Here is a 27,278-nt window from a genome sequence, read left to right on the forward strand (position 1 = left end):
TGATGTTCAAAGCCTATCTTCGTTAAACATCTTACATACTGAACCATTTGCATAATGGTTAAATTTAAAATTTCACACACCAGAAATTAAATGGAACCACTCTGTGCCGGCAAAAATATTTAAGGTTTAAAAAAAAACATACTATTATAGTATTTTAACAATCTGTGCCCCTCATCTTTTCTCTTGGTCTTCTCTGTTCTACAGCCTATTCCAGTTTCTTTCCTCTATCAATTCCCATTTAATTTCTACCTCTTTTTAAGTATTTCTCTCAACTTAGAAGAAAAAACTCCTTTCATCAACAGTTTGCTAGTAAGATAAGCAGGATTTTTCTGTATTAGAGTTGCCGGGCTTCTGATCAAGTGTGGGGACTTGCTTCACCCTGTGCCAACTTCACCAAGAACCTGGCTTGGTTAGAAGAAAACGCACTTCAAATGAATTGAAGCCAGGTGCTCGGCTGCTGCTTTAGTTGTGCCTGGCAACAGCCCAGAATCATCTTCAAAGAGACGAGCCATATCAATGCTGTTTTATCAGGCTCTGAGGCTGGAAGTGAGATTCTCAGGGTTTATGAAAGCATTACTCAGTGATGTGGTATACTTTAGCAATCAGCACAGCACTGGAAGACACCAGAAAACTTGTATTTTACACCAACAACATAAAGGAGAAGGTCAGAACCTGTTAACCTTGCAAGTTAGGACCCAACACTATGTTTCATAATTCTTGCTAATAAAAAGTAAAAATGAGTGTTAGGACTAAAACAAAATTGGAAAAAGGGAGTTAGCAGATTAGCAGTCAGTGACTACCAAGTATTGCTCCAAAACAGAAAGCTTTTCTCACTGGATCCTTTCCGGTGGATTTCAAGTCTGGTAAATGTAGTTTCACTGCAATCAACAAACGTAAACCCTTGTAAAGAAAGCTAATCTATACGACACATAAGGGTAATATTAGCTACTCTGCATGACTGCAAATTGTGCGCTGCAGCGAAGGGGGAGCTAGTCACATCATAAACATCAAGTATTATGACATGTATTTAATGTGATTAATACTTATTATGAAGGTAGTAAAATGTTCTGATAAATTACATATTTGAAAATTTTTGACGGAAGCGTCTTGAAAGAGCAGTGTCTTTCTGTAATTCTCAAAGAGGCACCATATGGGCTAGTGGTGGTCCTAATAACCCACAAGAGGGGTATTATAAATCAAAGCGTTTCCCAAATTTTATCAAGTACATATTTTCAATGGCTTCAAATGACAATAAAGCTTCAATATTAAGTCTCGTCCCCTTAGGCAAGCATTTAACTTTGTGAGACACATTTTCTCTTCTGTAAAATCAGTGACCGAACTAAATGATTGTTGTCCTTTCCGCTCCACTGCTTTAAGATTCTCATTATGGAGCAGATATACCTATAGTTTGAGTAGCATGGATCCTTGAGAAATCTTCCAAAGGTATCCAAAAGATTGAAAAAACTTCTTTAAGCTAAAATCTCATTAACATAAATGGCAGGCAAAAATGTTACGGCAAAAGAGGTAAGAACACTAACTTTGAACATCTACAAGGGGCCAGACTTTACCCTCACATTTTCTCATTAACCTTTATAACTATCCTGCAAGTTACTGTTATCCTTATTTTATGGAGAAGTAGCTCATATGTTGTAAAATCAACCAAACTGCTTTTAGGGGAAGAACTTCTAGGGTCTCCTTTGTCAGGGACAAGGAAAACTGGACAACACAAATATAGATAATATCTGAAAGATGCCAAAAGAGATCTGGAAGATGTGAGTATTCAGTCTACTACCATGGTAACACCAGGGTGTTAACAAAGTACAGTTAAAGGGCCACGTCTGCCCAACACTTGTTTTTAAATATAAAGTTTCATTGGAACACAGTCATATCAGTTCATTTATGTATTGTGTATGGCTGATTTCACACTACAAAGGCAGAAATGAGAAGTCATGACCCCCTTTGGCCTACAAAGCCTGAAATATGTACTATCTAGCCCTTTATAGTAAAGGTTTGCTGATCCCTTGGTGAGCCATTCGCTTGTAATTATATTCTACCCATTCACCCCTAGATCTTACCACCACCATCTTCGTTATTGAAATTTCTCCTGGAAAGCTGATTGAGAGCCAATGCAGTGTGTGATTACACCCATCTTTACTCAAACTTACTGACATTTACTTTTCCAGCACTGCCACCAGCACAGATAACAGCCTAGCTCTTCAATCATACCCCCTTTATCATTCATTGCTATTATGAAGTCCAACAAAGTAATTATACTGAGCACTCAACACGTTTCCCTCACCCACCTAAGGTGCTAGTTCCCTAGTTCCCATTCCATCTGGGCACTCTTCCAGATTGCAGGTAGAATCAATGTGACATTCATATTTTCTAATTGACCATGTTGAACTCAATGTTGTGGTTAAAAAATTGCCATAACAGAAATGTCTCTATGTATTAGTATTGATCTCCGTATATTATTTTTGACAGGTGGGACTAAACCTTAGTCAACTCTGATCCATTTCAAATAGCATACATGTTTTCTCAACTTCTAATTTTTTTTTAACGTTTATTCATCTTTGAGAGACAGAGAGAGAAAGAGCCTGAGCGGGGAAGGGGCAGAGAGAGAGAGACACAGAATCTGAAGCAGGCTCCAGGCTCTGAGCTGTCAGCACAGAGCCCAGCGTGGGGCTCAAACTCACGAACTGGGAGATCCTGACCTGAGCCGAAGTCGGACGCTCAACGACTGAGCCACCCAGGCACCCCTCTCAACTTCTATATACCCTACACATAATGCCTCCTTATTTCAAGGGCAGAATTTATTCCATATGCCAGGATATGAGAATAGTCCTGAAAAGTCAAACAAGGGTTTAGTTTATATTTCTAAATGGAAATGTTTTTTCCCCAAAGAACAAAAATGAAAAGGTTTTATTTATAATTGAATCATTTTATAACAACTTGAGATATAATTCACAACCTATGTAATTCACACAAAGTATACAATTCAGTGATTTTTAATATATTCACAGAGTTGTGATACCATTACCACAATCAACTCTACAACATTTGACCACCCTAAAAAGAAACCCCAAACTCATTAGCAGTCACTACCACTTTCCCCCAAACCCCCAGCCCTAGGCAGCCACTAATCTACTATTCTGGACAATTTCTTATAAATGAGATCATATCAAAATGTGGACTTTTGTGTCTGGTGTCTTTCACTTAGCATAATGTTTTCAAGGTTCAACCATATTGTAGCATGTATCAGAACTTCATTCCTTTTTTACTGCCAAGTAATATTCCATTGTATGGATATATCACATTTTGTTTATTCATTTATTAGTTGATGAACACTTGGCTTGTTTTGATTTTTTGCTATTTTGAATAATACTACCATAAACATTTGTTTACAAGTTTCTGTGTGGACATACGTTTTCATTTCTATGGGGTATGCACCTAAGAGTGACATTGCTGACTCCTATGGTAACTCTATGCTTAACCTTTTGAGGAACCACCAAACTGTCTTCCCAAGTGGCTGCACAATTTTACATTTCCACCAGCAGTTTATGAGAGTTCCAATTTCTCCACACCCCCACAAACACTTGCTATTATCTTTTTCATCATAATTATCCTAGTAAGTATGAAGTGGTATCTCATTGTATGTTTGACTTGCATTTCCCTGGTAGCTAATGGTGTTGAACATCCTTTCGTGTGCTTATTGGTTTTGTATATCTTCTTCAGAGAACTGTCAATTTACGCCCTTAGTCCACTTTTTAAGTTGGGTTCTTTGTCTACTTATTGAGTTATAGTAGTTCTTTACATATTCTAAATACAGTTTCCATGCCTACCTGATATATGATTTGCAAAAATTTTTCTTTCATTGTATGGGTTGTCTTTTTGTTTTTGTGATGGTATCCTTGGAAGCACAAAAGTTTTTAATTCTGATGATGCCCAATATATCTACTTTTCTTTTTTGTTCTTTGTGTTTTGGGTTTCAATTATTTTAGAAACCATTGCTTAATCCAAGGGCATGAAGACTTACATCTATGATTTCTTCTAAAAGTTTTATAGCATTTGCTCCTACATTTAGGTCTTTGGTCCATTTTGAGTTAATTTTTGCATATACTGTGAGGTAGGGGTCCAACATCATTTTTTTGCATGTGGATATCTAATTGTTCCAGCACCTTTTGATGAAAAGACTATTTTCCTCTATTGAATTGTCTTAGCACCCTTTTCAAAAATCAACTGACCATAAATATGAGGATTATTTCTGGACTCTCAATCTATTCCTATTTTATTCTTTTTCATACTACTGTAAGTTTAATTATTTTTTCAGTATCTTTTTTGTTTTCATTTATTGATAATTATACAGAAATACAATTCATTTTAATTATTAATTAATTAATTAATCTTGTGTCCTGCAACTTTGCTGAACTCAAGTATTAGTTCTATAATTTTCTTAAAGTCTTCTTTTGGATTTTCTATATATAAGATCATACCATCTCCAAATAGAGATAGTTTTACTTCTTCTTTCCAAATATTGATGTGTTTAATTTCATTTTCTTGCCTAATTGCCCTGGTTAGACCCTCCAGTACAAGTTGAGTAGAAGAGCCAAAAGCAAATATTACTGTCTTGTTTCTGATTTCAAGGGGAAATCCTTCAGCCTTTCATCATTAAATGTGATGCTAGCTATGGGTTTTTCATAGATGTTCTTTATCAGGTTAAAAAAAGTCAGTTCCTAGTTTATTGAGTCTTTCTATTATGAAAGGGTGTTAGATTTTGTTAAATGCTTTTTCTGTCTCTAACAAGGTGATCATGTGGATTTTCATTTAATCTTACCTATTTCCTTTTCCAAAAGCTCAAAAGAAAACTATAAGAAATGTTATTTACTAGATAAATCATAATTTTACCAAAAAGCCATAAAACAGAACTATTGCAAAGGTTCATAGGTAAGTAATCTACAAATGTCTAACTGACTCATTTGAAAAGTACAAAAATATAGCTGTGGAAAAATTTTTTTCTTACCAAAAAAGATAAAAGTTTATCTGCTGATGATAGGAAAATATATTCTTATAAGAAAAAAGGCTGCACAATAAATTAACATATAACACAATCATCACTTTTACATACACGTGAAAAAAATACATGTAGAATTATTAAACTTCTCTGGTAATTACTGGCATCTCCTTTTCCAAATGCTTTCATATTAAAATAGAGACTTATATTTTAAAAATATCATTACATTGACTGACTCAAAAAAAAATCATGCTTTATATTTCAAAGTAGTACATTAGCAAGCATGTTTGTTGCACAAATGTTCAAAACGACGCTACATGGGAAGATAACAAGATATAATTCTCAGTTATGGTGTGATTATGCTCTGTGCTGAATATATAATGCCTTCTGCTTGAATTCGCTCCAAAATTGGTCCATAGATCTCCTTTGAAAAGGGCCCCATCAGGCCTTTAGCTTTAATTTCACCTAGAAGAAAATAAATCTGTAGTTACCACTTTAAAGGTGTTATGAAGGTTAGTTTCCACAGCAAGGGTCTCCAAACCATTAACAGGGAAAGGGGTTACCTGGAGACTGAAAGCACAGGGGGACTCAGGGACAGAGTCAGAGTGCATGCGTCTAACTGCATTAACTACTGCCAAAATGATCAGAGAATAAAGAGTAGTATGATAGGAAAGTAAACTTAACTTGTCTGCTTTATTTGCTGATTAAAAAAAAAAAAGCATAGCAACAACAGAATGAATTAAAACCAGTCTGATTATTTGGGCACAGGCTTCTCTGAGGGAGACTGAAAGAGCCTGAGTACTTTTCTTAAAGCCCATGATGACCTCATTCCTCATCACTTCTTCAACTTTGGTTCCTCAAGAACTAAGTAGGTAGTTTAATTTGATATTAGCTGATATGCTATTGTAGATACATTTTCTCAGCATTTCACATTTATGTGCTTGATGTTTGTTATTCCCTTCACATACTCACAAGGGCCAAATGGGGGATTCTATTCAGAGGTAGTGCTTACTGAATGTATAGATGATGTTAAGGGGAGAGAAGACGGTTGAAATCTGAATTTGCTCAATCCAAAATATTGAGTACTGATAACATACTGAGACATGAAGAATAACAAAACATGGTCTATATTTTTTGAGGATATGAAAGTGAATCCCCTCTGCTATTTCAGTGTTAACTACCCCTAAAATATGAAAAACGAAGGAAAGGAAGAATTAATATTGCCTGGGGGGGGGGGACACATATGTGGTAGGATCTTTATGTATTATTTCACTTCAGCGTCACCAAAAACCTCTGAATTAGGGAAGACAATCCCCACTTTAAAGATGAGGGAGTGCTAGCTCAGAGACGCTGAGTAACTTGCACCCCATGACTCTGCCATCTTGTGATTGAACTCGGAGAGAAATAGGTGCTAACTCCAAAACCCGTGGCTTTTACTCACCACAACGTGATCTCCCAGTCAGCACTCAACTTCTGAGACGGCTCACTTTTAGTGAACTCCAGTGTCATACTCACGAGTAATTATTTGACATCCAGGCACCGAATGACTTAGAGATGATATGGAGACAGATTCAGTTCTCCAATGAAGGAACTTACCATCAAGCAACATCTTGGCTGCCATAGCAGTGGGTAACCCCACAGTTTTCGCCATGGCTGAAAAGCCATTGACGTCCCCATAAACCACAAGGTCAATGGTTTTATTTTCTAAATGTCCGGAAGGATGTCTGATTCCAAAACTGTCTCTCATCACAATCATATCTTTCTCTCCAGGGCCTTAAAATAAATAAACAGACATTATTAAATGTCATTATCATTACACCCCATTACTGCATTTCATCTGCTCCTGCCCTTTTGCTCTCACAACTTTCTCCTCCCATCATATGCGGTCCTTAGACAATTATCTATGCTGCTTTTTAGTCCAAAGACCAAGTGAAAAACTCAAGAAACGATAACCCTGCCCACGTTCCTCTGGTCAGGCTGGTAGCACAGGAGCCCAGCTACAGATGTGAGGGCACTGTGATAGAACACCCACTCCTCACTCAAAAATGCTCCTTTAGCATTTCCCTAATGCATTAAAAGTGAAGCTAATATCTGTTCCTTTCCCATATTCCCCAAGTTCATTCCTATTTGATAGCTCTCTGATTCTTCCCTCTGGAAAAATAGCGCAAGCGCCCTTTCCCTCCTTGCATACTTCCTCCCACTACCGCTTGGCTCCAGCCTCCCATCCCATTCACTAGCCGTGCTGACTGCATCTGATGCTGCTGCTTCTGGGATGTGTAGCTAACACCCCAAGGCCTACCTACCATAGGAGAGTTTCCTGGCCAAATGCTTGGAGAGTGCATCCACCACAGACTCTGCTCGAGGGACTTGTTCATCCCCAAGTAAGCCCAACCTGAGAAGCACAAGAGGCAGCTGGGTTGGGACAAGTCCTACACATAATCTCACTTGGGAAGCAGAAGGGAGCTCTTTGGATCTTATCTTGAAAGGGAAGAACCACAAGATGACAACCCAAGCTATAGGACTCTCCTGAGTTGTAAATAACAATAACAACAGTAATGTTTTCATCTTCAGAATCATCCCCAGACTCCCCGGGGCAGTGCTCTCTGGAGCAGAACTGACACATTGTTAGTCTATGCCGTTGCAAAGCTTCTTATGAGATTAATTTACAGGTTAGTTTTCCCACATTAAGGAGACCAGCATAATATGCCACAGCTGTGTGAATGAGAGTTTTAAAGTGGGTTCCAGAAGACCAGGAGAATCTCCTTCTGGAGAGAAAAAAATATCCCCGCTTTCTTGGGAACTGAAAGTTCTCAAAGTAGTAGTGTTTCAAAATAAGTATTTCCCAAGTTATAATCGCCACTGAATTTCTCTTTTTATCTGCTTTTTATCCCCACATGAACTCAATACATGGCAATCTCTCTCTACAACAGGCCAACATTAGAGCAGCAAATTAGTCAAAGACAATGCAAAATGTCTGGTTTCATCTTGACCTCTCTTTGACTAGAAAGAACTAAGTAATCATTGATATTGAGATAATCCAGCATTTTGCTCTCTAAGTTGATTGGTGCATGCCTACCGTTCAGCAGCCTCCAGCTGGGTATTGTCTCTTCCTAATTTCTTAAAGACAGCTTCCTTAAGCACATCATGCGTGGAGGAGCGTGAAATCCCAACAAGTTCACAAAGGAGTTCTTTCTGGTTATAAAAATAAAGACAGAATCCTAAATTCCTAATTAAAAAAAAATCAGCTGAGAAATTATCGTATTAAGACATTTGACCCCAAATGCACCTCAAATTTTAAATTAGAAAGGACTAGAAATAGTAAACAATAACACATATATATGCATACACGTGTCTGCACACCCACACATGAATAAATTATATTCCTAAATAATATTTCAGCAATAAAAATAGGTCATAACATCAAATCAATAAAAAATAGATGGTACCATATTTCCCATCACATTCTCGCCTTTGCATATCCTCTCCATTACTTTTTTACCTGTTCTCCCTTACCCTCCAAGACCCATTTTGGCCAGGATCAAGTGAAAGGGGCTCATTGCTACAGTTGCCAGAAGCAACTGGAGTTCTTTTGTAGGTTCAAGAGATGAGAAAGACCTGGCAGATGATAAAACCTCAAAGCAAGAACACTTAAGCAGCAGTCATAGCTTTCTCTACTTTCTAAACAAGACTTTTTCCAGGATCTCAAGGAAAAAAGTTGTAATTTCGACTAGGAATCAACAAACTGGTTCACCACCTGGTTTTTTCAAGAAAAAATTTTATTGGAAGATAGCCATGTTCATTTGTCTATGTATTTGTGTATGGAGGAATTGAGTATGTATGGCCCATAATGCCTAATATATTTACAATCTGGCCCTTTACCAAAAAAAAACCCAAAAAACAAAAAAACAAAAACAAAAACAAAAACACCTCACCAGCCCCTATTCTAAACTACAGCTACCAAACTACTGATCCATCCCCCCTTACTGTGAGAAGTGAGATGATTCATTTTCAGAAATACCAAATAAAAGCAGTTGCTGTCTAGTTAACAATAGGTTTACAACCTATTGGAAATATGTATGAACCACCCCCCTGAAATGGAGTCTCAAACCCTTAGACACTTCAATTCCTGATTATTCTCCCCGCTCCGTTTCGTGGACTTAACTTTGCGGGCTTTGCAATTAGCATGCACCCAAGAACTGAGGTCTCTGCATCACCTCAAGGAATGTAAGGCAAAGCCTTACATGGGCATAGGAGGCTTCCAGGTAAGGCTGTAACCTCTGTAGTGCTCAGCCAATGAGGAACCAGGGGAGGGACTTGCACACTAGGAGATAAATTGTCCGCCCTGACTTGCCCCGAGTGTGCCTGTCCATCAGACACCCAGTCTTGCAAGAACGTTGATTAAAGCCTCGTTTCACTGTGCTCCGAGTCTTTGCGTCCTTCCTTTGATTGGGTCGGTGGACTTACTTCTCACAAGTACCAACCCTCCCAATCCAACGGCCTCAGTCTTGGAATTCACTGTGTATATATTTACTCACTCCTGTCCAACACATACATTTATGAAAGGTAAGAAAGATTTGGAAGGCTTTCAGATAACATAGAAAACTGAATCTAAAGCAATAGCTAGCAAGAATACCAAAGTTAGCAATACTGATCCTCTTCTCCTTATGATAAATTTCTGGCATTTTCTACTGGAATGTGGGCACATTTGTTCAAGTTGGATAACCAACTGGTAACACCTGGCAGTTAGTGGAAACGCTACTTTACATGCAATTCCAAGCCTTCAGAGTCCCTTCCGACCTTGAGACTCAGATTTTAATGCAACACAGATTTGGACATAAATTCATAATTGAAAACTCAAATTACTCATGGTTAAAAATGATCAAATGATAGAACTGATGGGATTTGGGGGTGGGGAGTCTAGTTCTGTGACACCACCAGTAGCTCTCCCAGTTTATCAGTTCCAGGAGGCCCAAGTTTAACTCCTGTCACTGGGTCACCAGTTAGACAAGTGGTAGAGCCCAGAGCCCAAATCCACCTCTTCTCAGGGTGGAAAGAGCAATCAAGTAGTACAAGTGGCTGGAAGAAATAAGCCCAGTGGGTCAGGCCCATGATCTCTCCATTCTTCCATAACAGGGGAAGAAAAGAGGGTCTGGGGGTCATGGTTCATCTTCCTGCACATAAGCCACAGAATGGGTAATTTTGCTCGTCCAAACCAAAGTTCAAATCTGACCATTTCTGAAGAACAGCAAACAGCATATAACTCTGGAGTCACTCACCCAGGTGAGAGGGTTGGCCTCAGGTCGAAGGGCAGGAAATGGATCTCTGTTTATGAGACCCAGTTTTACAAATCCATTCAAAGCTTTGGCATAACCCTATAAAAAGAATTATGAAGTAGTAAATGAAATTTTTCCTTTCAAAGAAAAAAATTAAAAAGCTTTTTTGAAAAGAGGGATCTGTCTTTGTAATTCACTTAGAAAACAGGCTTCAAGTATTCATCTGAATTGCCCGTATATGGATGCAAACACCTTCAGGTTCAGAGGGGAATCAAGAGTGTCACAGCAATTCTGCTGGTTTACATAACAGACCTTGAAAGACTTTGGTCTTTACTTCTGTTTCTAGGTAACAAGGGAGGGGTATTTTCTGGCAGCAGAGGGGCAAATTTCCTCCTGTGTTATGTGCTTTCAGTTCAGCAGAATCATATTTAATAGAACGGTTCCCTCTCTTATAATGAAAGAAGGAGCTTGTAAGAATATTATCACCCAAAAGCAGATAATCCATTCTACTGATTAAGAGCCACTATCCTAGTGGATATAGGTAGCAGGAAGAGAGGTAGGAATCAGAGAGCTTCTTCTGAAATCACACCAATGTGGGGGAGGGGTGTCAAGAAGGAGCTGAGAAAGATCCCTTGGGAAGGTGACAGCAAGCTGGCTCTGTGAGGACAAGCAGGTAACAGGCAGGTTCAGGAGAGTAGCCAAAGCCTCCCTGTCATACTCAGATGATAGTGTCTCATATCCAATACTGGAAAGAATATTCAGGTTACTGAAGGGCTGCTGGCATTGCCCTGAATGGTGACCCTCATGGATGTGGACACCGCAACATCTTCCATCTTCTGGGGTTCTGTGGGAACAGCCATTATCCATACACATCCTTGAGAGCTTTATTCATTATTAAAACTCTTACAATTCTCTGTTCCTGGGTCTTCATGTTGCCAAGAGACTATATCTAAAGCTATCAGAAAATCCTAATTCCCGGACCCCCCAAAATGTGACCACTCATATTCCTGGAACAAAATAAAGAAAACAGAATCAAGAAATCTGCCAGTACTGAGGATGTTATGACTTCATTTCAGACTAGAGTTTCTGCTGTGTTTACAGGCTTGTGGAACGAACACCCATGGTTCCTAGACCATAGGTTGCTATCAGCCACATCTCATTTAATTCCTGGTCAGTGAGGACATCACATTCAGAGGAGTACAGGCACCTGCCCTCCACAAGCATACAATCTATTTCAGGAGATAGGAAAAATGTACATAAAAACCTAACTAAAAGTGCTGAGACACAAGTGCTCGGTGCCAATAAATGTAAAGGAAGCTCTAACGAGTAAGAAATGCAGTGACTGTCTCTCTTTAAGAATAAACAGGAGTTAGACACGGAGACACGAGGCAAACCAGAAGCCACACTTCATGTGCCAACACTGTGCAAACAACCTCTGCTCTTACGTGAACTTTGTTCACACAGAAATAATACCACCCGTGTTCACCGATTCCTGATGCCTTCCCCATGTGAGGAAGGGGGACGGGAAAAGTCCTGGATGAGGGAGCTGTGATCTTTAATAACATGATTTGGAAAGCATCACTGAGAAAAGTCCTAAAGGAGCTGAAGGAGAGTGTGCAGATCTCTGGGGGAGCAGGTTCTGGGCAAAAGTAACAGCCAGTGAACAGTAAGAGCAAGGAGAAAGTGTGCACAAAAATGGACGCGTGTGCCTTCCATCTTCCAGAGAAAAGATTAGTGAGTGGTGGATCACACACACAAGACGAATCCCGTCTCTGCCCTCACCAGGAAATCTCACAGGGCACCGAGACCTGGAATCAGATTTCTGATTTTTAGAGAGGTACGTATGTTAGGGATGCTGGTTGGAGTGGGCTGAATAGCGTCTCCCTCACAATTCACATCCACCCAGAACCTCAGAGTATGACCTTTTTGGGATATTTGCAGATATAGTCAGTTAAAGATCTCAAGATGAAACTAATCTACATTTAAGGTGGATCCTAAATCCAATGAATGGTGTCCCTACAAGATGAAGAGAGGACACAGTGACACAAACAGGAGGTGATATGAAGACCGAGGCAGAGACTGGACCAAGAATTGCAGGCGGCCACCAGAAGTGAGGAGAGGGGCATGGGACAGTTTCTCCCTCAAAACCTCCAGAAGGTACCAACCCTGACCACACTTTGATTTCAGGCTTCTTACCTCAAGAAAGGTGAGAGAGTCAATTTCTGTTGTTCTAAGCTACCTGGTTTGTAGCCATTCGTTAAAACAGCCCTAGGAAACTGTTAACACTGATTGTCTTAATCTGGTCATATGCGCCACTACTCTTGTTATTAATACATAAGTGTGTGGTGGGCATTTGTGTTTATGCTCCCAGAATCTACATGCCATTCTGTGCTAAAAAACATTTCAGATTTACTTTGTGGAAAGTGGCGATGACTACATCTTCAGCTTTAGGGAAGTGAAGCAAAGGCAAAGGCTGATGGGTATATTTTATCCCAGTGACTTCAGGGGCTGAGACAAAAATGGTATTTTTAGCTATGAAGATATGCTTTTTAATTCCTACTGGATTTGAACCAAAAATGCTGGGGATGCTGCCACCACCCTGCCACTGTGTGGAGCCTGGAACTGCGGCCAGCACATACGGGAAGAGCTGAGAGGTGAAGAGAAACCGAGTCCCCATAAGGTCACTGGGCCCCAAATCTTGCTACACCTTAAGGTGACCCTTCACCTGTCCCCCTGCCAAACTCCCCATGAATCAAAAATTCTTTCTTAGCTCAGGCCATTTTGAATAGTCTCCTAAAACATTTAGTCAAAAGAATCCTGAGAAAACAGATTCCAGCCTGGCCTACTGTCTTAATTATTTTGATGACTAAGAAACATTACGTGTACACTTCACTTACCTAAAAACAGGCAACAGGTTTCATCTCCAATAGAGCTGCTTACCTTGTATCTCAGTGTCCCCCGCAGCAGAGTGTGCGCAGATGGGATGCCGTAAATCTCAGCATATTTCGTACTATCTCTGTTAGGATAGCCTTCCAAATTTAATCCGGGGAAATAATCCATGGGGGTCACTGCATCAAGAAAGGAGATGCCCCCTGCGACATTCACAACCTGAAGAACATTGAAAGGGCACGGATGGGGTTACAATATTGTGCTCCCTGTGGACTCATCTGCATTATTTTCTTAAAAAATAAAATCAAAGTTTTAAAAGAAAGCAGTAGAGGATTTGAAAAAAAAAATTTTTTAATGAAACTACCATAATTGACATCTCATACCTAAGCTATTGAACTAATATAGTCCAAAAGGCCATCATTCTCCCAAGCTTTAAAATCCAACTTAAGGGGCTCCTGGGTGGCTCAGTCAGTTGAGCGTGGGACTTCGCCTCAGGTCCTGATCTCATCGTTCGTGAGTTTCAGCCCCAAGTCAGGTCCTGGGCTGACAGCTCAGAGCCTGGAGCCTGCTTGGGATTCTGTGTCTCCCTCTCTCTCTGCCCCTCCCCCATTCATGTGCGCTCTCACTCTGTCTCTCAAAAATAAATAAACATTTAAAAAAATAAAATAAAATCCGACTTAAATCTGGATAAGATGGCACTGAAGAGCGCCCCGTTAGGGTTTCGGTGAGCTGAAAGCAATGGAAATTTTAAAGGGCTGTGCTCCAGCTCGGTGTTACACCTAAGTGATCAATCACTGGGTTCTACTTCTGAAACCAATATACACTTTCTGTTAACTAACTTGACTATCAACAAATAAATTTTAAAAAATAAAAATAAACCAACCATAAAACACAAAAACTAAAAATAAATAAATGGCTATGCTCCAATGACAACAGCGATATTTTCACTTCGTTCTTCACTTACATCCCCCTTTGAACGCCGAGCATCGGGCACCAGTCTTGTGCATTTCTGTCACTGCTAGCGCTAACGGGGGACCTACCATGTACGTGCTGGGATCACACTCCTTGTGGAGGGAAGGAGAGTGATGAAGTTGCAATTTCTGTCTCCATTCCCTCGGTTCATGAACACACATTTACTGAATGGCCACCAAGTGCCAGCAGCGGCGCTAGAACGACCATAAGGAGCTCACAGCCTAGACAAGTCAACCAGCGGCGCTAGAACGACCATAAGGAGCTCACAGCCTAGACAAGTCAACCTATGGGTGTGCACTGGGGACGGGGAACAGGAGAGAAGTCCGCTTACAAGAGAGACGACGTGTGAACAGACAGCGAAACCCACAGAAGTGCCACCCCCTGGTCTTACTGCTGCTGAGAATTAAGTCGATTCCCAAGCTCTTCTGATTTCACTCTAAAATCCTCTTACCCACCCCCTCCCCCATCACACACCCAAAATGCACTCATGCAGGTTTTTCCCTTTGACTGTGACGAAAGGACTAAAGTTTTCTTTCGGCTTGCGAGGTTTCTGATCATCCCTGAGATGATGAAAGACACCCCGGAGGGATCAAATCAGGGCTGGGGGGGGGGGGGAGGGGGTCGTTGCTGCCGGAACTGGGTTCATCCCCTTGCACCACTGGAAACGGCTTCCCACCACGGGTCTGCGGCTGCACAAAACCACCCCAAAGAGTCTTCTGCTAAGATCCCTGGAGTTTATTTGTAGATGGGTTCTGCACGTGCCTTGGTCTGAGAGAGAAAACGGAAATGTGTGTGTGGGTAGCCGAAGGCCCAGAAGAAACGGGCGATGCTGACTGGCGTCAGGCCTGGAGGCATCCCTGCAGTTAAAAGTCTTGGGTTTGCAGAGCACCAAGCACCAAGCACCACTAAAATTCCAAGAGTGACAGGCTGAGCGAGGTGAGGAAAGCTTCTCATTTACTTTCCTTAGGAAACTCCTCTGGACAGTAAACATTTCCAGAGGGACCAATTCTGTACCATTGCCTTCAAACAGATTTTTTTTCTATCAGAATTGTAAATTTAAAAGAAATGTAATAAGAAAGCAAACGTTAACCTTTAGGGTCTCCACACACATCTCACTTCTATGACTTACAGCAATTCTAACGTTTTGTTTGCTTGTTTGAAGGTGAGGAAATTGTTTTAAAGAAAAAGACAATAAAAACTACTATACTCCAGCACTTTACTAATCAGAAGTCAGTCAGCTGCTTCATAAGTTTATCAGGAGATCCTCGGAAGAAAATAGGGAAATATCAGCTGAATAATAATGATTCATTTAGAGAGATTGAAAACTGCCAAAACTACCTGATCCAAAAAATTACTGGGTAATCATGTGTCCTGTGATATTCATACAGAGTCGTATGTCTAGTGGCATATCATGGGGTTCATTAATATGCCCTATCCTGTTTAATATTTTATTAATGGCCTGGATAAAGAATGACATATTTATCTATTTGGCAGAGAATATGCATTTTTGCCTGACTCGACAACGCACACACCCAGCACCTACTGCCAACAGAAACAGTGGCTCCTTACCCATGGCTGCCACAGACTGCCCTAAATCCAGCCCTTCCCACACACGCAGCCACACCCACACATCTCCCAACCACTGACCGACAATAAGCTTGATTGCTAAACTGACTAGACACCTGAACACAGGAACTACACAGACAGTTCATTTATTCAGGACCTGCTTTGTGCTAAGTGCCTTATATACATTACCTTCAATTCATGCAATAATCCATTGTTCAGAGGTGGAAACTGGGACTGAGAGTCACCCAGAGGCAGTTTGGAGCCCAGGTCTATCTGACTCCAACGTCTACGTTCTTTCTACTACACCACACTGTCCCCTTAATTGAACTTATCTGTGGATCACTATTTTGAGAAGGCTACTGATTGACACGGTGTAGCCTTCCACATTATGGCACCAGTGATACACCCGCAAACTGCATTCAAAATGGCTGGAGGCAATGAAGAGCTGTGGCTCTTCCTACAAAGGAGGGTTGGGTGCCGCAGTCCAGGTAGGGGCAAGCAAGCAACGGGCAGAAAGCTACAAAACCTACCTCAGAGCTGAGTTTTCAGAGTAAGCATGATCTGGAGAATATCTGTTTCACTGCGAGTAGTTTAGAAGAGGAGGCTGAAGGAGATGATGCCATATCACCCTCAGGTCCCACCAATGTCCCACCACCCATAGACAAAACAGAACTAAGAGAAGACATAGCCACTGTCTTCCAGATATGTAGAAGGGAATCATATTTGTTAGAAATAGGATTAGAAAGGGGCTCCTGAGTGGCTCAGTCAGTTAAGCGTCCAACTTCAGCTCAGGTCATGATCTTATGGTTTGTGGGTTCCAGCCCCATGTCAGGCTCTGTGCTGACAGCTCAGAGCCTGGAGCCTGCTTCGGATCCTGTGTCTCCCTCTCTCTCTTCCCCTCCCCCACCCCCTCTCTCTCTAAAAAATAAATAAACCTTAAAAAAAAAAAAAAGAAATAGGATTAGAAGTTAGAAGTTAAGAATGGTGCCAGTGGCTGGAAATTCTGCAAGGATGTGGAACAATGAGATATGTCCTATTTCATAGGCCACTGCCTGAGTTGCTGGAAAAGTTTAAGGCTTCAACTTTTAAGCAGAAGCCAGAGAGGTCACCTGACCCTCCATTATGATTCCCTGAATTATATAAGGCCTGCTCCGTGGGGGCGGTGAGAGTGGTGGAGGGGATGGAGGGACAAGAATATAAGAGAGGCTTTAAGAAGTTTAACAATCTGGGTTGGGAGACAGACAGATACACTTGAATTACTGAGTGAATAATACAGCATCCGGAAAATTCTTACACAGACAAAGTGTGGGAGTCTGGACAAAAGAAGAGTGAATGGGGGTTGGAGTGGTCAGGAAAAGCTGTCTCCACAAGAGGAAACTTGAGCGGGACCTTGAAAAAAGTATCATTTTTAGCAAAGAAAAGAAAGCCCTCATGTTTTCTCTTGGCTTCCTCCACAGTGTCAGGGAGATGCAAAAGCATTCCTTTTTTACAAAAGAAGTTGAGGATGAAAAGGAAAAACTTCAAATTCAATATGTACAACTTCTGCTGCCTGGAAATAACCTCTTGCTTTTCCTGAGCACCTACCACGATCAATTTCTTTATGCAGCTAACTTTTACGCCTTGCCTGAGAACGTGCGTTAGGCAGATTGCCGTCTCTTTGGCCTCAGTGAGCCCTACTGCAAGTACCCTACGCGGCTGCTATGATTCTGCTTGGCATCAGACAAGCAGCCCAAAGATCGGAGAAATTCGGGGATGGTTCTAGTGCCACCAGCTGGCAAAGGGCAGAGCGAGAGCACAGAGCCAGGCCCACTACCATCAAAGCCCCGGCTCTTTCTCTCACACAGGCTCTGCTCACCCGTCCATGGTCATCTTTTCAGTTATATGGCCTCCCGAAAACAAGCATTTGCCCAATGGAAGCAAGAATTTTCCCTGCATCCACATGTTAGTGTAAACCAAACATGGCCTGGTCTCTTTTCCAGGACAGCAGGTGGTGGAAGGAGCCGCTAAATGCCACAGGAGGCAGGCGGAGGCATATAAGGATGTGCTCGGCAGAACAGCAGACTGTTCGGGCCCGGACCTTCATGATTCTCAGGACTGGAGAGCTAGATGAGACATCAGTGGCCACATTACCATTAGGAGGCTGATGCCTGATGGACCTTGACAACTGCCTGGACTTTGGTGGCACTGTGAGGGAAGTCGGCACTTGGACCAGAACACAGGGGTCCTGTTTCATATCGCGAAACACGTGCATGTATCTTTCTAGCATCAAAGTGTCCTGCTTGTTTGGGACTGTTTTCAGTGCAGCTATGATCCTCTGGTCACCAAACCGGCTCTTCTCAAATTCGGCTGCACGTTAGAATCACTTGGGGAGTCTTTGAAGATCCCCAAACCCAGGCAAATCAGCATCTCTAGGGATGCGCCCAGGCATCAATATTTTTCAAACCGCTCTGTTGATTTCCAATGCACACCTAAGGTTGCGATGTATACTCTGTACATCATAGGCACAGGGGACAACAACTGATAATAACGTTCACTTTGTGTCTTGAGAAATTCTTTCAATTTACTCCTTTGTACACAAAATATGTTTAAATCAGATACACTGGGGATTCAGAAAACTGCTGCTTGAAGAATCTCTGTAAGACACACAGCTGGTGACATAATTCACCACCCCCTGCAGGGCTGGAGCCAGGGACAAGGAGGTGCCTAGATCACAAAAGTTAAGGAGAAACCCTCAGTTTAGTCACATGTGCTCTTTGCAAGACTCGTTCCTTATAGCTAGGGCATGAACTATGAAGGCGGACAAGTGCAATATGGGCACTGGCTGTGCCCCTTGCGGTCTCTTAGACTGTGGCTGAGTTAGCTATGCTTCTTATGCCACCCACTAGGATGGTCGTAAGAATCAAGTGAGGTTGGCGCTCAGCACAGTTAGGCTGACGGCGTCCCTGCCCGGCTGGCACCTGCTCATCCTTCAAGGCCGAGCACATCTTGTCTTCTCTGCTAACTTTCTTCTTCCCCATCCTCACCAAGGTCAAATCAACTGCCCTCTCATCTGCACACCCTAGAACTTCTCCCACCGGATCTTAGCCACTTTTCCTACTGTCTGTCTTACCTGCCATGAGGCAATCTGGTAAAAGATCTGGGTTTGACACTGAACTTGGAGAGCTCTTCCATTCTGGCACACAACAGCTGGGAAAGAAAGTTAGTTTCTTTCCCTGACCCACCAAACCCTCCATTCTAGCTGTGAGTCCTCCGAGGTCAAGAACTTCACTCAGTGGGATAACCTTTGGTGCCTTGCACACAGTAGTGACTCAGCACATATTTAGGACTCGGTAAATGTCTTTCCTACTGAAAGAAATCACAAGGTGACCCGTTTTTATACGTGCAGAGAAGTTGAGAAGTGAGTTTTCAAATTGCAGAAACACCTCGCAAGAGGGTGAAGAGGAAAGAATGAGCACAGGCTTCACGGGGAACAGCAAGTAGACCACACTGAGTGGAACAGAAAATACCCACTGGGAAACACTGGTGGAGGAGGGAATGGAGGACGCGCAGCCACTGTCAAAGGGCCTGTATCAGGGAGAAAGACTTTGGACTTCGTGAGACGGTCACTGTAGGTTCATATCTCTAAAGCTTTGCTGATAATCCTTCACCTTTCCGTTGAGCAGGTAGGTGGCGGGCTGCATTATGTTCATCAAAACTCCCACTGGACTCCAGCTGAATCTGTATCTCAGAGGGTTGTCCGAGTGTTCCGGGGCTGGAAGCCCGCCACAGTAGGAAATATAAGATTCAATCTGTAAAGTAAGGGAACAATAAATTGAAGAGGATTAATATTAAGTAAGGTAGATTGATGTATCTAAGTAATTAAATGAACACGATGACAAAAACTGGGCAAATGAGGTAAACTTGCTGGATTTTTTTTCCCTTAAAGTTACAAAGGCTTTCAAAAGCACATTCTTAGAGCCAAACATTGTTTGATCAAGTCAGTTACATTTTATGTATTCATTTTTAAAATCCACGGGAGACTGTGACCAACAGTTTGCTAATTAAAAATCCAACTATTAGTTCAATTCTGCTTGGTCAGTTCCTCCTGACTTTTGTGTTCAAATGACATATTTGATTATAATTTGATTATATATTTTAAAATATACAAGTATAATTAATTAGTATTAATATATAATGAATATAAAATATAATCTTTATATAATAGATAATTATAATTTGATTCTACATTTGACTACATACATATTAAATATATAACCTAAAGCATTTAATCTGACTCGTCACATTTTCATACCCAATAGTTCTTTCTCATGTGTAAAAGATACTTCATAAACCAAAAGTTTGACAATAATCCAAAGAATTTTTCCCACTTTTAAAAGTCAAACATTATTATAGAATCTCCAAAGTAGTCTAAAACCTTTCATTAAACCAAAATATTATGGTAGCATCTATTTCTCTAAAAATCAGTTGTTTAAGCCTTGAACATTGTTATATCACACAGATATTTCTGAAGTTACAGGATTTTACTTGAAATTTCAAGTCAAAGTATGAGTTAGAATATAATAGCTTCCTTAATCAAAATTACAAAAAGATTATTTCTGTACACAAAAATCGGGACCTTTTAATATTTTCCTAAATGGACCTTTGGGTGTAAACTGGGCTCACCGTGGCTCCCACTTCCTTGGCCTTATCTATGGTTTCCATTGCCAACATATGATCAAGACCAGGGTCCAGTCCCAGTTCGCCAATAACAGTGATGCCAGCGTCTTCCACACTACAACAGGCAGAAAGAGGAAGAAGAAAAAGTTGGATACAAAATAAAAACAATGCCATGGAACTACTTTGTTGAAAATGACTAGAACTTACCTCTTTTCTAATTCTTTTAGTTCCGGTGTGATGTAGCTTGCGGTGATCATGTTAACTTTGCTTGTGATGCATGCCTTGGCCACAAGAGGATGCAATGCATAAGGCAACAAGCTTAAAAACAGAGAGAAACTATCAGAAACTTTCCCAAGCCTACCTTCCAATATGTCTTGAACGGCACTGAAGCTATCACTCTGATTAACTTATTCTCTCCAAGATGACCAGTGACTCCTCAAGAACTACAGAATAAATTCATCCTATTATCCCATTTAAAACCCTCCACAATTGACCCTCACCTAACCTTTCCATTATTCTCCCTCAATCTGGTTCATAAACCAAATACGGTAACCATATATGGTAACCAAAGAAGTTATTGTAATTCTCCACTCACAGTCCGTACTTTTCTAGCTATGAAACTTTACTCTCACTATACCTTCTACTTGGAATATTACATCCACCCACTCACCTCCATCCAGGCCATACCCTCCATAAAGAAATGTCTGAAAAGGTATCTTCTCCAAGAAACTCTCTCAGATTCCCCCAAAGCCAGATCTCCTTCTTCTGCATTCATTCAGCTATTTGTTTTTGTTTTGGGTTGTTTTTTTTTTTTTTTTTTTTTTTTTGTAACATTTAATGGGATTTGTTCCATTCATTTTTATAGTTCTATGATTTTCTGTCTTGGATCCCCTACTAAAAGATAAGGTTGCTTTTCTTTTTCTTCCACATTTCCCAAATGGCCATCAGGTTAGGTTAAACTAAGTCAAAGTGACCCATATGTTACATTACAGAATAGAATCTAGGAAGGTCCAAAGGTGGAAACAAGCTTTAATGGCATTGATTGGTGTAAAGGCTATCAAAATGGCTAGAAGTCTATATGCTAGGCAAAAAATGAAACTGTGCTCAAAACTCAACTTCAATCAGGTTTTTTAAACAATTGGCTTTGGTGTTTTAATTTGGCACTGGGACTACACAATCACAAAAAATAAAATAAATTTCCATAAATGTTAATATAAATGAACATAGTCATATTCTATCCAAGGAATAATAAAACATCCTGTCAACTGCATAATAATAGTCAAGTTCTACTAGCTTATTGCCTATTTGCTGAAGCAATCTACATAGTACAATGAAAATGTAAGTACAAACTTATAAACATTATCACACTACATCACTGTACTTGACAAATTCATCCTGCAAACTTCAGATTTTCTCTATTTTATATAAAACAAAACAACAAACCACCTCTGAGATACGTATGCCTCCTCAGGTTAGTAGAGTATTGCTACTTAGGGGCGCCTGGGTGGCTCAGTCGGTTGGGCATCCGACCTCAGCTCAGGTCATGATCTCGCGGTCCGTGAGTTCGAGCCCCACGTCGGGCTCTGTGCTGACAGCTCAGAGCCTGGAGCCTGCTTCGGATTCTGTGTCTCCCTCTCTCTGGCCCTCCCCCACTCACACTCTGTCTCACTCTCTCTCTCAAAAAATAAATAAACATTAAAACAAAATTTTAATGAAGTATTGCTACTTAGATTTATGATCATATGGAATACAATTGTGTACCTATTTTGCCAGTATCAATAGGAAAACTCTTAATGTCTGTCTTTTGGGGTTTTTAGCTTATTTATTTATTTTGAGAGAGATAAACACAGAGAGAGAGAGAGAGAGAGAGAGAGAGAAAGAGAGAGAGAGAATCCCAAGCAAGCTACGCCCTGTCACCACAAATCTCACAAACCATGAGATTATGACCAGAACAGAAATCAAGTGTAGGACACTTAATCGACTGACTCACCCAGGCGCCCCTGTTTTTTGGCTTTTTTAATCACAAAGAATTATTGCTAAACACAGTAGCCTCTAAAAGCCCATGAACAAAATAGTTGCAAGATTCTGTTGGAAAAATATTCACAGAAAATGTACCATGGCATCATCTTAAAAATTAAGTAGGGATTTTTTCCCCACATTCCCCACATTAAAGCCTTTCTTGATAAAAACTTTATCAAGATCTAATAACATTTTTAAACTCTGGCATAATCTGCACTAACCGAATAATATGCTGAGAACTAGAATGCCAGGACTTTGATTAATGGTGCCTGTTTTAGACAAAAGGATTTGCATTCATAACTCACTGAGTATGTAATATAGTACCTACTCAAAGGGACATACCTCTTCAGTTATTTGAGTTGACTCAAACCCAATTAATCCAAATAGTTGGAAATGCCACTTATTAAAACATACACAAAATACATATGGAATTTTCAAAGTAATTTATGAAACTCAATTACTACTTTGCATTAAATCATTAAAAACTAGAATTGCAAAATTAAAACCATGAGGATTTGACATACTATTACGAATTTTTTTGTGAAACATATTCTTTGTTCATTTTATTTTGGTGACCACTGTGTTTTCATCAAAACACTCCTTCTCCAACTTAAAAAAATTTTAAATTATTGAAAGAACGGTACAGGATGTTCAACAACATTAACACTATTCAGCATGGAAACTCAACCAACTGAGAAAAACTAAATATAAAACAGATTTTGTTAATGCTAAATCTTATTCAAGGCCACCAGTTTGCTAAATTTTAAATTTTGCAACATATTAATAGATTATTATCTTGTCATATTTTGCTTCAGATTTAATTCCAAGTGTGTCTTATATGTTGTCTTTCTTTAAAGAAAAAAATGTTTTATTTAGGTACCTATGTGTGGTAAAACAGATTTCTTTGTTTTATTCAGGACGTTAGAACATTCCATTATGAATCATAATCACATCACTGATAGTCAAGGTCCATGGTCATTGGTGAATATTTGCCGAATAAAAATTATTGCACATTAAATTTGTATAAATAGAATAATATTTTAAGTGCCTAAAGTGAGACTTTAACTTAAATACATCAAGAGATAATGCACACGTTCCCACACAGAATTACCTCATTGTGTTTTTGCAGCCCCTTTTTTCTTTAAAGTAGAACATCACAGAACTTCCTCCCAAGATATCATTTTAATCTAATCTAACTATGAAAATGACTTAATTATGGATGAGCAGGTAATTTTCTTCCGTCCATCTTGGAAAAATCATATTCTAAGAATAAATGCTTATTCTCATCACTTTGGTATTTCAAAACTAGGTTTAATTATAGAGTGACTCTCATGTAGCTCTGTACCTAGAAGTTAGATCTGCATTTTTATCAGTAATAAAAGCTATATTTCAAGATCTGTTCCTATGATAAGACTAAAAAATGGTCATAAGGCTAGAGAACCTACTTATGTTCACTTAAACTTTATAAGTTCAAAGGATAAAATGGCCACCAAAATAAATGAAACATGAAGACCTCTGACCCAGCAGCTCCACTTTTAGATAGATTTCCAATAGAAATGTATACATATGGCAATCAAAAGACAAATACTGAAATGTTCACAGCAACACAATTCATAATAGCCAAATTCCAGAAGCAATCTAAACACCCATCAACAGTCAAATGGATAATAATGGTATATTCACACAATGGAATGTTACATAGCAATGAAAATGAATAAACTATAATTATAAGCAACAACACAAACAACTCTCACAATCACAGTGTTAAAGAAAGAAGGCAGCCACAAATGAGGACAGACTGAGTGGTTCCAACTATACAAAGTTGAAAGCTAGCAAGAACTAATGTACGTGAGAAGCCATGATAGTGCTTACCCTTGGGGGATAGGACTAATAATGGAATGGGACACATGGGTGGCTTCTGGAGTACTGTTACTCTGTGTTTGGATGTTAATGATGGTTACAAAGTGTGTTCATTGTGAAAATTCACTGAACTATACACTTATGATTTGGTCATATCTGGGTACACACTTCATTTGAAAGTTTACTTAGAGCAGAGAAAGAGAAAAATAAGGAAAAAGAGAAATAACAACAAAATATATGGCCATCTTCTCTACTTAGATACTAACCTGATGACAAGGTCCTGTTTTGCCACCAAGGAGCTCAATTTCTCTTCTTGTTTACTAATGTCCATGCTAACAGGATTAATATTATATTTCTTGCCTAACTGTTCAGTTTGGTTCTTCATATCAGAGCCTATTTCAAGAATATAAAAGTCCAACTTTTAGATTTCCTTTCACTAATCAGAGAGTAAAACACATTTTAACAGCTCCAAAAAGAATTTCTCAAAGTTTAGAAACAAGATGGTCATCTGAAATTCACAGAGTAAGCACGTTTTGAAATCAGTTTTTCGTCTTCTGCTCTAAAACTTAGGGCTATTTACCTACTGTTATTTGTATACTGTCATCTCTTGACAGATATTCCAGTACAGGCTCAGATACATAACCAGATCCAAGAACCAAGACCTTTTTCTTGGTGCCCATTGAAAGTGATTGAGCAAGCTCCCTATAAATAAAAGAGGGGAGGAAGAGAAAATTTTAACAACAAAAGAAATTTAAATAACAAAATCTTTCTGTCCCCAAAACAAACCAAATCTTAGACCATGAAATGATAATTTTTCCCACATTTCTTACAACAAGAACCTCAACAGGAGTTCCTTATACCAACATTTTCCATTAATTATTTTAGATTTTGTATGATGAACAACAGACCCTGACCTCTCTGAAGTGACTGTCCGTGAACTTTCACGAATTCCCAACCACTACTGAGGTGCGATTCTGGACCACTGCCTGGCTTACTCACAACTGAGTAACCTGGTTTCACACTTTATCCTTCCAGGGGACATGATTTAAAACCATGCCAGGGGCTTTACATCAGAAACCCTATTTCCTCCTCACAACAATCTGAGGAGACAACAATCTGAGAAGGAGATTATTATTAGCCATATTAGGCATTGCTTGTCATTTATCATTAGGGCCGCTCGAAAACAATTAAAACCATAGTTTTGAAATCACAAATGCCATGGGTTAAATGTAAAAACCTAAGATGAGTTACGAGGCAGGATTTTAATGCCTGAACAGTTTATTCTGTTGGAATTTGTCCCTTCCTGTCAGATTAACTCTCTGTCTTTCCTACAAATTATGACCTCCAAGACCGTGACTGTCTTGTTCATTTTTATAAACCCAGTAATGCTCAACAAATCTTGTCTTAAATATGGAAGATATTCATTAAAACTCTGTTGAATCAAATTCCCAGATACCAGTGTAAGACCATGGAAATGGCTTTGTGCCAGAGACGTAAGCAGAAGGCTCTGCTGTTGGAATCTTTTAGGTCAAGCTGTCTCTCAAACTTTAACCTTTCCGTTAATTATAAGTGAATACAAATAAATGTATCTTTTAATGCTTATTTATTCATTTTGAGAGAGGGAGTGTGTACATGTATGCACGAGCGGGTTGCAGGGAGGAGGGGAAGAGAGAGAGGGAGAGAGAGAGAATCCCAAGCAGGCTCTGTGTTGCCAGTGCTAAGCCTGATGCAGGGCTTGATCCCATGAACTGTGAGACCATGACCTGAGCCAAAATCAAGAGTTAGACACTCAACCAACTGAACCACTCAGGCACTCCATGAATACAAATAAATTTAAATACAAAATGTCCCTGCCCCTCTTCACCCCAACACTCATGTTACTGATGAGGTGATTCTACTTTAACCTCTGTCCCCATCCATTTCAACCCCTAGAAGGGAACTAGTAATTTGGTTATTGTATATCCTTTCTAACAACACTTTCTATAGTCTATGTAAATAAATTACACTTTTGATGCCTAAAAATAAGATGTTCAAAATACATTTTTTAAAACTTGTTCCTACATTTTAATACTGTCCACCCCATGGGCAACCTCAAAGACTCCAGGTTAATAGTCATGGTGCTAAGTGATGAAGAGAACATTTGAATAATGAAGATATTTAAGATAACTTAAATTTCCTTTCAAAATACAATCTTCATTTTCAGTTTCCTGACAGAATATTCCATTAGGAAGGAGGGCAGGAAGTACTAGCAGACTTGCTGCTACAAGAACAGTGTAACAGTGAAAACATCATTGTGACTGGTCATGTTAGACATGTTATTAGGATTAGCAATATAAGAGATCATCAGCAGATAAGAATCAAAAAATACAGAGAGTTATGAAAAACTAACACATGTGAAGTTTCCTAAGAAACTCTCCCATGGGCCTATAGTGCTAGCCACTTAAAAAAAATCACTCTTGCTATCTTATGCCAGAATATTTCATTGACACATAAAAAGTAACTATTAGAAAACTAACACAGATGGACAAGCACAGGAGTAGTATACTTGATCCTAGCAGATCTCGTTATTTCTTATAGATAGAAGAACTGAGAAAGAAGCTAAGGCAGTTTGTTTCTTTTTAATTTTTCCACTCTGGTCTCTCCTGAGAATTCAGTGCATGGGTTATTTTGTTAGATGTGAATAGACCAGTGGAGCAGATATAAACACAAATCAAGTGCAATCAGCTGAAGAGGACCAGAACATTCCAAAGAAATGTCAATGTTTTCAAATTCTGAAGAGTAAAATCAATTAAAGAAACAAGGGCCTTAGCTGAGTACTTTTCTAAGAGAACTATTCTCTTGGGTAGATTTACCACATTACTGTTTGGCATCTTCCTCCTAAGAAGAATCCCCAGGGAAAACTGACCTCTCACCATTTTCTTTCTTCACGACTTCTGTTAATTTCTAAATAAGAGCCCACTTATCTAAACATCATACTAAACGAAACAGAGTCCAAATCCTCAACTAGAAACCAGATTGAAAATACCACAAAA

General features: G+C 39.8%; 1 protein-coding gene across 5 annotated transcripts in view; it reads right to left on the bottom strand.

The window, feature by feature from the left end:
* Nucleotides 1-4,510: 4,510 nt before the first annotated feature.
* The window catches only part of AASS (aminoadipate-semialdehyde synthase), a 62,071-nt gene continuing 39,303 nt past the window's right edge, over nt 4,511-27,278 (bottom strand). For all 5 annotated transcript variants that reach the window (XM_007089181.3, XM_007089180.3, XM_042970826.1 and 2 more), the window contains 11 exons: nt 24,827-24,948; nt 24,513-24,639; nt 20,575-20,685; nt 20,374-20,482; nt 19,359-19,499; nt 13,225-13,392; nt 10,288-10,383; nt 8,088-8,203; nt 7,315-7,403; nt 6,608-6,784; nt 4,511-5,476 (listed from right to left, as the gene is read on the bottom strand). In XM_007089181.3, the coding sequence (XP_007089243.1) occupies nt 5,358-5,476; nt 6,608-6,784; nt 7,315-7,403; nt 8,088-8,203; nt 10,288-10,383; nt 13,225-13,392; nt 19,359-19,499; nt 20,374-20,482; nt 20,575-20,685; nt 24,513-24,639; nt 24,827-24,948 (1,375 nt within the window). In that variant the 3' untranslated portion in view covers nt 4,511-5,357. The remainder of the gene's footprint in view (nt 5,477-6,607; nt 6,785-7,314; nt 7,404-8,087; nt 8,204-10,287; nt 10,384-13,224; nt 13,393-19,358; nt 19,500-20,373; nt 20,483-20,574; nt 20,686-24,512; nt 24,640-24,826; nt 24,949-27,278) is intronic.

This window comes from Panthera tigris, chromosome A2 (assembly GCF_018350195.1).
Source record: "Panthera tigris isolate Pti1 chromosome A2, P.tigris_Pti1_mat1.1, whole genome shotgun sequence".
In the NCBI taxonomy this organism is placed as follows: Eukaryota; Metazoa; Chordata; class Mammalia; order Carnivora; family Felidae; genus Panthera; species Panthera tigris.